General features: G+C 42.0%; 2 protein-coding genes across 3 annotated transcripts in view; one reads left to right on the plus strand and one right to left on the minus strand.

Annotated features, from left to right (window-relative positions):
• The window catches only part of LOC106562001 (myosin light chain kinase 3), a 33597-nt gene extending 23352 nt beyond the window's left edge, over positions 1 to 10245 (plus strand). For both annotated transcript variants that reach the window (XM_014126514.2, XM_014126512.2), the window contains exons 4-13: positions 362 to 912; positions 1095 to 1200; positions 2110 to 2203; positions 5620 to 5729; positions 5950 to 6091; positions 6214 to 6284; positions 6535 to 6663; positions 7774 to 7926; positions 8796 to 8931; positions 9070 to 10245. In XM_014126514.2, coding sequence (XP_013981989.1) covers positions 362 to 912; positions 1095 to 1200; positions 2110 to 2203; positions 5620 to 5729; positions 5950 to 6091; positions 6214 to 6284; positions 6535 to 6663; positions 7774 to 7926; positions 8796 to 8931; positions 9070 to 9144 — 1567 coding nt within the window. In that variant the 3' untranslated portion in view covers positions 9145 to 10245. The remainder of the gene's footprint in view (positions 1 to 361; positions 913 to 1094; positions 1201 to 2109; positions 2204 to 5619; positions 5730 to 5949; positions 6092 to 6213; positions 6285 to 6534; positions 6664 to 7773; positions 7927 to 8795; positions 8932 to 9069) is intronic.
• On the minus strand, positions 9775 to 13147 carry orc6 (origin recognition complex, subunit 6). The gene is made up of 7 exons (XM_014126519.2): positions 12702 to 13147; positions 12419 to 12545; positions 12119 to 12282; positions 11856 to 11945; positions 11657 to 11766; positions 11070 to 11156; positions 9775 to 10919 (listed from the first exon to the last, which is right to left on the minus strand). The coding sequence occupies exons 1-7, from the start codon at positions 12869 to 12871 to the stop codon at positions 10792 to 10794; spliced, it is 876 nt and encodes a 291-aa protein (XP_013981994.2). The 5' UTR covers positions 12872 to 13147; the 3' UTR covers positions 9775 to 10791.
• Positions 13148 to 13209: the final 62 nt, after the last annotated feature.

Consider the following 13209-nt stretch of genomic DNA (forward strand, 5'->3'; position numbering starts at 1 on the left):
AAAGGGTTCTTCTGTTGTTGCCAATTTTTACATGCCTACTAAGTGGCATTTCAAGAATGGGGGGTACTTACCATGAGAATCAGCATCTGTCTCTACTCATAGCCTGTAACTTTTATTGTTACTATCCATATTTTGACCTGCCGTGTTGGAACCCGGAGCATAATATTTTCACTGTACCCTGCAATTACATCTGCATCCCTGTATATGTGACTAATAAACACAATCTAAAATGTCATCTAATGTGTTGCTGTCACCTTGTTTTCATTAGTTACATGTATATTCTGTTTCATTAATGAAGAAAAAGTGTAGGTCTGTGCATTGTTCAAACATTGACTGTTTTGTAATGTTACTGTGTTGCTAGGACTCCTGATGTGACCTTGATTTCGGTGGGCAGTGAGTTAGACAGTCAGTACATCAAAGTCAAGGAGACAGAGGTTCCACAAGATCCAGAACCCACTGCATCTCAGCCACCTACCTCCACCACTGAGGAGCAACCGCTGGAGCAACCGCCGGAGCAACCGTCGGGGCAACCCCCGGAGAAAGCCGCTGAAAGTCTCCCTCTTCCTTCCAAGGAGGACACTCTCCCTGAAGAGGACTTTACAAAGGCTGCGGTCAGTCCTCAGGAGCCAGTTATCATTGTAACACCACCAACCCCGTACAGCAGTGCGCTAACAAGCCCACTGGATGTGGTCACCAAACCGGAGCCAGAGCCAGTAACGATGGTCCCTCAGGTCCAGTCTGAGCCTGTGGCGGCCACAGAGCAGCACAAACCTGTTCCACCTCAACCAGAGTCTGAGACAGTGAAAGACTCTGCAGAACCAGTTATCCCTCAGCCAACTCCCTCTTTAGTTGTTAAAAACCCTACAGCAACTGCACAGGGGGTAGCCCTGGATGCACAACAATTGGTCATAGGTAAGAAGGGCAATATCAATGTCATTTTCAGCACAATATGGATTGCACAACGGTATGTTACTGGGTGAAATGCAGTATGAAATTTGCTCCTCATGGTCTGTCAATCCTCCAATAAGTCCACAGATCATTACCCATACCACCAAGCATATAATAAATCATGCTCCGGTGCTCTTCTTTTCCAGATGACTGCCCACCGTTGCCCGCTCCCTTTGAGCACCGCATTGTGAGTGCCAAGCAAGTCCCGATGGGCTCTTATTACGCTGTAAAGCCTAACGAGGTTCTCGGAGGGTGAGTCCTAATTCTCCAGGGCAACGAGAATGTGTTTACTGTACACAAAGACTGTGGTGCTGCATATATTATCCCCGTTATTGTTACCCCCCCCCAAACACAACATACTTACTGAAAGTGAAACTGTTACTTTACTGTTTTAAATACACTGTCAGGTCTACCCAATGATGTTGGCTGACAATAGCGATGTAGAAAACACAAGAGGAGCCGTTTGCTGCAGCAGCGGTAACCAGGCGCAGCATTAGCATATCAACAGGGTTAGCAGACTGACAGACTGTGCAGTATAGCATGATAGCAGGCGACGGGCAAAGCAGGGAGAGATAGTACGTATCAGCAGCAGAGCTGAACAACTGGCAACACAGACATGGCTAATCCCCAACAGAGTCTGCAAATAAGCACTGGCTTCTTTTATGCTTGTCATGGACAGGGTTTATTTTGGGCAGGTGTTGAGTTCCCATTTGCATAGGGGCTTTTTTAAATCTCCATGGTCCATGTAGAGTAGAGGCGCTCTCTCGCTACGTAAAGAACTTGGCTTAGTAAAACTCTCCATGTGTGGCAGATGATGATGTACTTCCAATGAAACCAGAGGAGTAAAACAGGTCCTTGGAGTATGTCTGCAAAGCCCTGACAGAGGTCAACGCAAAGGATACCCCTCAAGGTTGACTGCTTGTGGGTCTGTGCTCTTTGGTGCCTTTGTCAGGGTGTATGTAGCCTTGAGTTCTAGCATTTTAAAGGTTCTACATAACCTGAAGCACGGATTCCGAGAATACCGCGTTGAGACTCTGTGCTTGCGCGGCTAGGGTGTATGTGTGTTCATCAGTGTCTATGAACAAATATTTGTGTTCTCACCTGTCTCTTTAGCATGTATGTAAAGTATCTATGCACTCATAAGTGTCCTTGTTTCCACAGGGGACGTTTTGGGCAGGTCCATAAGTGTGCAGAACTGTCGTCGGGCCTAATCCTCGCTGCGAAGTTGATCAAAGTAAAGGGAATGAGGGAGAGGGTAAGTGGATATACAACAACAGACCTTTGGTCTTTATACCCCTCCTCTCTCTGACTCCAACCTTTCACCACCCACCCTGACCTCTCTCTATGTTCCTGTCAAGTTTATTTATGAGGTTCTATGTGAGCAATTCTCTAGCCGCAGCTTAAAGAGATACTCACACGTACAAATACGCACGCGTACGTACACACACACACACACACACACATACTAGCTCTCTCTATCTCAAAATGAAAAATTACTACGCAACAAAGTTAAAGCTGCAAAATCTAACTTTTTGGGTGACCCGACCAAATTCACATAGAATTCTGAGTTATAGATCTGTTATTTTCATTGAAATGTTTAAAGCCGTGTGTACACTACATGATTTTGGCCCTGATTTAGCTATCCCAGACAAGTTTTTGAGATCAGAGACATAATCCCCATGTCGTTGCCTACTCAGTGGGTCAGAGGAACAATCTGAGGGCTACCGATCTCATCTTTGAGCAGTCCCAGACGTCCCGATATTTTCAAACACGTTCGGTTTTATCGGCACAAAATCTGCGACGCTCTTGTGTGAGATGTGCAACGACAACTTTTGAGAACGGTGGTCAGTAATAGGTCAATGAGAGCTCGCCAGAGAAGAAGCCAGTGAGATGATGACGTTGTTTCGCATCACCCAGGATGTGTAGACTCTCCAGCAGGAGCCATGCCTACCGCTAGTATTTTATTTATTTTACCAGGTAAATTGACTGAAAACACAGTCTCATTTACAGCAACAACCCGGGGAAATGGTTACAGGGGAGAGGAAGGGGGATGAATGAGCCAGCTGGGGATGATTAGGTGGCCATGATTGTATGAGGGTCAGATTGGGAATTTAGCCAGAACACCGGGGTTAACACCCCTACTCTTACGGTAAGTGCCTAGGGATCTTTAGTGACCACAGAGAGTCAGGACACCCGTTTAACGTCCCATCCGAAAGAGGGCACCCTATACAGGGCAATGTCCCCAATCACTGCCCTGGGATATTTTTGTAGACCAGAGGAAAGAGTACCTCCTACAGGCCCTCCAACACCACTTCCAGTAAGTAGCATCTGGTATCCCGTCCAGGGACCGAACATGAACAACCCTGCTTAGCTTCAGAGGCAAGCCAGCAGTGGGATGCAGGGTGATATGCATTTGTACTTGCCTTTGACCAAAGCAAAAGTGTAAAATCGTTACAGCTATGAAGTTCAGAAGCAATGTTATTCAATTAAAAATGTTGGCTATTTCAACTCTGTATTGCAAGCCTGAACGTCTGACTGGGAACTTTTATGAGGCTGCTTTGAGCCGCAGCTCGTTCTAGCTACGTTAACAATCTAATTGTCACGTCATTGTTTTCACGAGACAGCGTGGTGGTGTGGAGAATCCTCATGACCAAGTGAAGAATCTTGTAGTGTGTGACACCCCGTCTGTGCCAGATTGGCAAGCAAGACGAATAACCACAGGAAAGACGGTTGTTTAATGTGAGAGGTTCAGCAATGTTTGGATTTTGAAAGTCGTGTACTGTACACCCGGCATAAGAAGCAGTAGATCTGTTCTATGTGCACTATTTCTATGCTTCCCGTTGGTAAGTTTCATTTTTGCGTCTTTTAATTTCGGATCTGTACACCAGCTTCAAACAGCTGAAAAAACAATATTTTTGGTTATTGAAAAGATATTTCCAGGAAATGGCAGATTGATTTCTGCATATTTTTACACATATTTACATTTTCTATTCTTACTCTTTCCATTTCTCTTTGACACTCATAGACACACACTCGCTGAGAACGCACACAGCATGCACCTGTGTCTCTTCTCTTACCCAAAATCCATCACGGCTCCCGTCAAGATTCATTTCACATCCTATTACACTTGCTAATCATCACACTCTCTTTATAAGCACTTTTTTTTAACGATGCAACTTTGGCTTCTCTTCTGACCTTGCCTTTGAATGAGTACAACAGAAAGCTGGTACAGAAAGCTGATATTGATTTTGTGATTAATAATGCATTTCTTAAAATCAATCATACACTGAGCAAAGTACGATGTTTCTCATGTCCAATATGTGATGTATGCATTTTGTTCAGAGGTAATTCATTTCTGTTTGAACAGAATGGCAAATGGCTCTTATGTACTCCTTCATATCAGAAATATCCACTTTTAATTTGTTTCTTACTGGAATAATATCATATAATATAATGTCTTTTTAGGGTATTTCAATTACTTTCAAATTAAAATACTTGTCTTTTACAAAAATGTTATTGTAAAAGACAAGTATTTTAATATTGGAATGTGTTTGGAAATACATTTGCATGTATTTGAAAATAGTAAAATACACTGACTCAAATACACTCCCATGCATTTAGCCCAGGTCGGTTAGGTATTTGAAATAATGTATTTGGAAAGAAGTATTTGAAAATACTTTTAAATAGTAGACTATTTATAGGAAATTATTAGAAAATATTTTCAAATAATTTCAATATAAGTAGTTTATTGGGGCCACATTATTAGATGACTGATAGGGGGCGCTGTGTTGAAGCCACCATGCCTCCATTTTGTCACTGTTGTGTGGAACAAGCTCCCTCACGACGCCAGGACAGCGGAGTCAATCACCACCTTCCGGAGACACCTGAAACCCCACCTCTTTAAGGAATACCTGGGATAGGATAAAGTAATCCTTCTAACCCCCCCCTTAAAAGATTTAGATGCACTATTGTAAAGTGGTTGTTCCACTGGATATCATAAGGTGAATGCACCAATTTGTAAGTCGCTCTGAATAAGAGCGTCTGCTAAATTACTTAAATGTAAATGTAATGTAAATGTCACTCCCCCACCATTGTAAAAAATATTTTGGAAGCTATAGAAATACATTTACTAATTTCTACATTTGTTTTTGCCACATTTATTCTATTACAGACACCTTAATGTATACCTTTTAAATCATAGTATAATTGTTTTAGATTACTAATGTTACTGTCCCCACTACAACAGCAGAAATACTTAAATAAATGTAATTTTGACCTTGAACATTTAAGTGAAATACTCTAGAATTCCATTCATTCGTATGGAGGACTGTGCCTACTAGGGAGTGCCACTATGGCCGACCAGTGGCTTCAAAGCCTCTCACTGGCCAATAAATAGCATCAGCAATCCAGGGTTTGTATACATCATTGAGTTGAACCCAGGTTTGCATAATACATTGTTCAATTAATATGTTTAAGGTATAGTGTCATATACGTATAATTGGTATGGGTATAAGCACCCTCCAGAGTGGTTAGATTTTTTTCTCTCTAAAATCATGAAATGTGATAGATTGTGATTTTCCTTTTGCTGAGGTTGAGTGACTTCCTGCTCTCTCTTCTCTTATTTCCTTATTCTCTCTCTCTCTCTGTCCTCCCTCTCACTGGGTAACAAAGGAGGAAGTGAAGAATGAAATAGGAGTGATGAACCAACTTAACCATGTGAATCTGATTCAGCTTTATGATGCCTTTGAGTCACGGACAAATCTTACGCTTATTATGGAGTAGTAAGTCATTATTCTCATTAAGTCAGTATTTAGAAATTGCAACTTTAATAGCACCACCTATCTGCATTTCATATGGGTACGGCAAACACTGTTCCAGGCTATAAAGCATTGTTTTAGTGGAATTAACCCCTATGCCACTCAATTTCCTCACCTCTTCTTTGCTTCTTGCACAGTAGCACAATATCACTTTTCCAGCACTGACCAGCTCCTGTCTTTGCAGTGTGGACGGTGGCGAGTTGTTTGAACGGATCGTTGACGAGAACTACCAGCTGACAGAGCTGGATGCCATCGTGTTTATGAGACAGATCTGTGAGGGGGTACAGTACCTCCATCAGCAATACATTCTCCATTTAGACCTCAAGGTAAAAATCTTATACTATACATATAATATATTGCAAGACTTGTTAGTTTGACATGGATTTGAATTATATTACATATCACCCTGGTGTGAGGATTCTTACATGCTCTCCTTATTTCCTCTCAGCCAGAGAACATTCTTTGTGTCAACTCCACAGGGAACCAGATCAAGATAATAGACTTTGGTCTGGCCAGAAAGTATGTTTCACAGTATTTTCTCCATTCAGTGACAATAACTGTTTTAATCTACAAATCTCATCTATTGACGTCCCCTTTTCCCATCATTCTCAATTGAGTAGCCAATGAGGTAGTCATGGTAACAGTCACCCAGTAGACAGCTTGGTAAAAAGTTGTCCGTCCCTGTAACTCTGAGTCTCCACCCATGAATCTCTTGTAAGACGTGAGATCTTTATGTTCCCATAGTTCAAATGTGCTTGTCCCCCCTCAGGTACAGACCCAGAGAGAAACTAAAGGTCAATTTTGGCACCCCAGAATTTCTGGCTCCTGAGGTGGTCAACTATGACTTTGTCTCATTCCCAACGGACATGTGGAGTGTGGGAGTCATTACTTATATGCTGTGAGTATCACCACACACACACACACACACACACACACACACACACACACACACACACACACACACACACACACACACACACACACACACACACACACACACACACACACACACACACACACACACACACACAGAGAGAGAAACACCGCTTGACAAATATACTCACCACACACCTCTGCAAGGCAGCAGCATCAGTCATACCTTGTAACACAGTGGAGGCTGGTGGGAGGGGCTATAGGAAGATGGGCTCATTGTAATGGCTGGAGTAGAATAAATGGAACAATATCAAACAGATCAAACATGTGGAAACCACATGATTGACTCCATTCCATGAATTCCATTGCAGCCATTACAATGAGCCTGTCCTCCTATAGCTCGTCCCACCAGCCTCCTCTGGTGTAACATGAGGATCTGATCTGTTGTAAAGGGTCAACCAATGGTATCCTAGCCACTGGAAACATGCTTGCAATCCATCTATAAATGCACATTTGTCTCTTGTCACTCACACTAGCACACTGTTCAGCTATGACTAAATTCATACCCACTGCTGCCCCCTCGCAACGTTGCCTGTCAGCCTCAACCAAGGCCCTGAATGAACTGTGTGCATCCCAATGGCCGTCTGTTTTTTCTCAGGACCCGGCAGATTCAATTAATGCTAATAACCTGACAGCTGTCCAAGGAGATTTAGGAGGGTTCGCCCAAAATAAGAATGTGTGGCTGTCCCACTCTATGCCCACCAGCTTGCCTGAATACCTAGCACTACCCAGGGCTCCATGGTGCTAATTGAATGATTCTATTTTATTTAGAGTAAGCATCAGCATGGGATTGTGTTTTGTTTCAATTTCTCTGGAACGTGGCACACACATCTGCTCCTTCGTAACCATTGCCCACAGTCTTTGTGTTGAAGTGTGGTATGGGTCTTAGATTCATATTCTCAAACTTTGTATTTACATACCTGGCCCATACTTTTCATTCCATGCAACAGGGCACTGAGGCAGAGCTCTCTGTAGCATCATGACTTTGATGACTGCTTTGTCTTTCTAATGAGTCAGTGTATAGAAGGACTGTATGAAAATGTAACTAACCCAGAATATCTCCCTGTTTTATTAGTCTGAGTGGACTGTCTCCATTCCTGGGGGACAATGATGCAGAGACTATGAACAACATCCTTCACGCCAACTGGGATTTTGATTCAGAGGCATTCGAGAATGTCACAGAGGAAGCTAAGGACTTTGTTACCAGACTGCTGATTCCAACTAAATGGTATTTCATATCTTCCTTACAATCCATTTTCTATTAATCTATATTGTTTCTCCCTCTTTGTCCTCTCCACTCAATCATGGTCGTAGCACCATCTCATTTAGTAAAATGAAAAGGCCTATTGTTTGCCTAAGGCAGGAATATTCTAACTGAATGCACCTCATTGCCACTGAATCCCAATCAGACTGTTGATGGTTCATTTTGCCATTTGTCTAAATGGGTTATTTGAATATGTGCCATGAAATCCAAATGAGTTGAGTAAACAGGATATAGAAGGTCAATAGAAAGTAGCACATTTGAGTCACATTAAATGCAAACTACACTGCCAGGGCCTGAGTGAGTTGTGTGTGTGCTCTCACACTGGACTGTTCCCTGAGTGGTCAGCTGGCAGGAAACAACGGCAGCCCGGATTGCAGATGGCAACAGGCACCTTGTTGTTCTTTCTGTGCTGTGTCACCGTTAATGATCTGGTCATTCCTAATCGGGGCACTTAGTTGTGTGTTATTCACCCCCACACCCACTATCAGCCATGGTGAAAAGGAACATAGTGGGCTCATCATTAGCCTGCCTCTGTAGGCTACTTTTCTATCCAGGGAATGGGTACATCTCTGCTGTTAGCAGCAGTTATTTCATGATAGGCTACCAGAATTAGATGAGGCATGGGTTACGGAGAATGTTTTCACCCCATAATGGCAGCGGCATTGAAAACTCTGTTTAGAAACAGAAAGGGGAAATACGGTTTTGGAAGTTGTCAAGTTTTCAGAGTTGTACCACATCGTGTCAAATTATAGTCAACCAAGTCTCTTGATGAATGTTCATTTGGGCCGTAGACCTGTGTGCATTGATAGCCCTACCCTGGGTCTGTATTGTAGCAGTCGACTCAGTGCAACTGGCTGCATGAAGCATGCCTGGCTGAACAATCTGGAGGATAAAGCCAAATTGCACCAGGTGCGGCTCAAGTCCCAAGTCAAGCTCCAGCGCTACCTGGCCGCTCATAAACAGTGGAAGGTGAGAACTGAAGCCATTTACGCATGTTCCCATGCATCCCATCATAGGTCTACACATTGCATCTGTGTTACAGTGAATTGTCTGAATGAAATCTTTATAAGAAAGTGATCTAAATTCAATTATTCTACTTCCTTGCAGAAACACTTCTATGTGGTTGCTGCAGCCAACAGGCTGAAGAGGTTTCGCCAGAATCATCCCATAAACACTGTATAGCATTGAGAAGACTGCTGTCAAAGACTGAGTAGTTGTGCCTCGCGTGTATTGCTGTCGTGCTGCACCTCCATGGCAGGCATTCCTGCCATTTATGCTAGTTGGACTGAGGCAACTGAACAGGACATGATCTGCAACAGTGTCTGGCATTGGTATGCAAATTGCAATGATGGACATTTATTGAAATGTACTGTAGTATTCTACTCACTTTTTATACAGTACAGTGCACAACTTTGTGCAGTCTTCCTGTGGGTGATGTTAGTGATTACTAAATTATCCGGGGCTCACAGTGCGCTTCAAGCAGGTTGCCTACTACTTACTTAGGTGTAATTGTTTATTTAATGACAAATCTTACTGACTTATGTTTGAACTGCTTTACTGAATGTACATGAAGTTGACATCACAATGACACATTATTCGCAAGGCTTTCTTTTTTTTGGGTTTATTGAATATGGTAAGTGAATCTTCACAATCACACAGATGACCTTGTCTGGTCAATCTTTCCTTCTATGAAGGCTTTGAATGTGCCACTTGTTTGCATGCTACACAACCTGACTGTATAGTGTTCCCATATAGCATTATTTTGTGACAGTGTCCCCACCTCCACTTGAACTCAGCAAGAATAACTCAATATGACTATAAATGTTAATTTATTAAAATAAGTGAAGCCACAAAAGGACACTGACTTTTACTATTGGCAATAGTCCAACACCCATAAACACAAAAATGGTTACAATGGTTTTTCCCGCCATTCATTTTTCACATCGTGAATTTGACAAATTCTAATTAATTTTGTGTTCAGTGTAGGTTTACCTTCGCATGCCATTTTGATAGCTGTGCAATTCTCTCGGACAACGTGAATTTTAATCAATATATTTGCCTCAATTTTCTCAAATTCGCAATGCTAATTATTGATATGTTACCTTGTCCGAGAGAGATTTGTGCGGTTATGAAAACGTCACGCCGGTGTAAACCTAGACGAAACACACAACTTATATTAAGTATTTCTAAAATCCCAGATGGAAAAATGAAAAACAATTAGAACCATTTGACTCATACTGTGGTACTCAATGTGGTCTGTCTAAATAAAAACTGTTGATAATGCCAGCTGGTAAGACTGTCTATAATCCACCATAAATTGTGATTTTGCAAAATGAGGGAAATTGTAGTTAGCCGTTTTAAAAACACCACAGAATGTTCATCTTAAAACTGTACAAATCCAACACATTGACCAGCAACAGCACAGCAGAATTCTCTTAAGAGTAAATCTCATACACGGCCACTGAGGGGCAGACAAGTCAATGTACTGTATGGAATAGAAAACGTATCATGCTTGCTTATAGCATAAAATAACCATGGTTGAAACAATAAACAATGATATAATAAAAAATAAACACCCCTTTCAGTTAACCTTCTCCAAAAACTGAAGTAACTCAGATATGGAGCTACTGTGTGCTTCCTTAGCAGATTTGTACCTGCTCATCAGCGTTCACATTCAAAGAAAACGAGAGCTCCAGCCTCACTACTCAGCACTGTATACAGCATTTTCACAGATCACATGCCCAAGCTCGTGAGAACCTTTCCCCTTAGTCAGCTCAGCCATGACACTCTTTCGTAATAAATAAACAGCAATGAATTTCAAATTAACTTTCATGCATTGGCTTGTTTGGCTTTAAGGGCATTCTCCAAGATTCTTCGCTTCCACTCTTTGTAATCCTCTGTCGCACTCTCCTCAGAGTCCTCTTTCAGCTGCTTTTGAGACATTGGCAGATCTTCCTCTGAAATGGAGGAGGAAAAGGCCTTGATAGAGGGAATATTTTGTGCAGTCTAACACTGTTTTAACACCGCACAACAGCAAAGATTAAGAGTTACAAACTTCTAAGGACATAATCAGGAATTTGGTATAGTTATTATTTGGTCACATTTACCTTCCTCTTTTTGTTCAATACTTTCCATGAGTGTTTTCTGTCTTTTCTGTGCCATTTTAACTGGATTCTTCAGTGGAGTGGCTTCTTCTAATAGGAACAAAATAATACAAATCAAAAGATACTTAAGATCATACCTGGGGAGAGAGGACCATACCTGAACTCACTGCCTACTGCCAGCAGACACTGATTTCAGCCACAACATTCCGAGATTGCTTGTAATAGGCATGTTGTATGCTTGTAATAGACATGTTGTATGCCGTGATAGGGACATCAATCAAGTTTTCAGTCCTACAATAGAACATCCACTCTCTCCCTTGTAACTACGACAACAAGGAGAGAGAGGAATGACCAACATTCTCTTTTCACCCAGTAAAGTAAAAATCTACACACCCGGGGAAAAAGTACAAATGGCCACAATAATTCATACACCAGCTTTCTGAAGTGTATGTCGCAGAAAAAGGTATCGTTAGTTAACAGAACATTACGGCTCGGAAGTACGTTTTTAAATCCAAAGGCCCTTCCTGGGTTTTCACCCATTTCCCACCATATGTTACTCAAACCCCTTTATCATTTCACAGCAGACTTACTGCAGATGTCCTGTCCCAGTTTCTGGAGCTGGGTGCACAGCCTGTCAAAGACTCCCTTTTTAGCACCAGATGATGCTACCAGCTTCCTGTCCACTTTGATCTTCAAGCATCTGGAGAGATGTCCATGGGGATAGTGATTAGGTTGCATTAATCATCAGGTTGAATGGTTTATGGAGAAAACAAACACGGTAACACTCACTTGCATGCAGCATTCAAAGCAGCTGTAGTGAAGAGTGGTTTTGACAGGTCCACATCATTCTGCTGAGCAGCAGGAAGGCTTGCTTTATACCTGGAACACAAACATGGATTAATCTTAATAAACTAACATTTACATTGACCAACTTATACGATATTTGGGACTGTGTCTTGCTCAGGAAAGAAGACTTGCTTAATATAGTAGCTTCCAAAAGATTTATAGAATAGTTGTGTTGGCCAGATGTAGGCTACTCTTCAAGTTCTCACCGTTCTAGTATTTGGGTTGCTACTTTGACTGCATCCATGCACCCAAACTGAACAGCAAGGTCTCGGAGTCCCAGGTGAGACTCAAGGCCAAGCATGCATTCTATGGCCTTCAGAGTGCTTTGATACTGCTTCTTGTTCAACCCGGATAATTTGACGGTATATTCCTGAAGAAACATAGCACAAAGCCAGTTTTCATAGGGCACGTTAGCGGAGCAATACCAGGGTATTTAGTTATTTGATTAAAAGGCGAGGTGGCTCGTCATCACAAAGCTAAATGTTAAAAAAATAAAAAATACGTACTTTGTCCAGGGGTAACTTCATTGATGTTGCTGCCAGCTCTAGACAAATTATTGCTTTGCTTGTATCCGTAGTATTTCTGAGTCCTGTGCATCTAACCAGCGACAATCGCATGTACTCCTCTGCTTGGCTGTAATATAGATGCAAACAGAGTTTAGGAAACGTTATCAAGAAGCAAAATAATAACAGCTGTTGGCAAGCTGGTTACCCTAGCTAACGTTAGCTTTGAACTATGGTCCCGTCTCAAGTATACTAGCTAGCTAATATTATCGTTTTACAGACTCACCGTAGAATTCTTGCAGAGGTTATACCCATTTTAGATGCAAGTTTAGTAAACAACTCTTTCTCCATTTCCGGTAAATAACAAATGTTCTTGTCTGCCAACGAGAGAATAAAAAAACAAAGTTCTCCAGTCGAGTAGTCAGACACAAAAACGTGCCAGACTTCCGACGCCATCACGCCTACCAGCCATCTTTCGACATTCCCATTGGCTATGACGACACGACGTCTGTTTGCGTACTTGTTGCTGAAAAGAACTACACTTTTTTTCACAAAGAGAACTGAGCATCAAACGATCTACTCACAATATATTTGCATATATCACATTGTATTAATTGGATCTCTGTCTAAATATTTGTGCTAGCGCTATTGTAAACTGTAATTTAGCCAATGGGAGACGTATTTCCACACTTTGTTTTCGGCTCAGCCAATGCGGGCGATTCTGTGGAAAGGGTAGGTTGGTCGCCACTAGTTATTACAGCCACAAAGTTATAAACCCCGCCCATTTCTACAAA

Source organism: Salmo salar, chromosome ssa11, assembly GCF_905237065.1.
Source record: "Salmo salar chromosome ssa11, Ssal_v3.1, whole genome shotgun sequence".
Lineage (NCBI taxonomy): Eukaryota > Metazoa > Chordata > Actinopteri > Salmoniformes > Salmonidae > Salmo > Salmo salar.

Bases quoted from the DNA above. Each gene is read 5' to 3' on its own strand.
- orc6 (XM_014126519.2), bottom strand. From the start codon at position 12,871: ATGGCGTCGGAAGTCTGGCACGTTTTTGTGTCTGACTACTCGACTGGA. The intron at 12,283-12,418 runs GTACGTATTTTT...ATGTTTCTTCAG, and splicing joins TGAAGTTACCCCTGGACAAA to GAATATACCGTCAAATTATC. The intron at 11,946-12,118 runs GTGAGAACTTGA...TTTGTGTTCCAG, and splicing joins GCAACCCAAATACTAGAACG to GTATAAAGCAAGCCTTCCTG.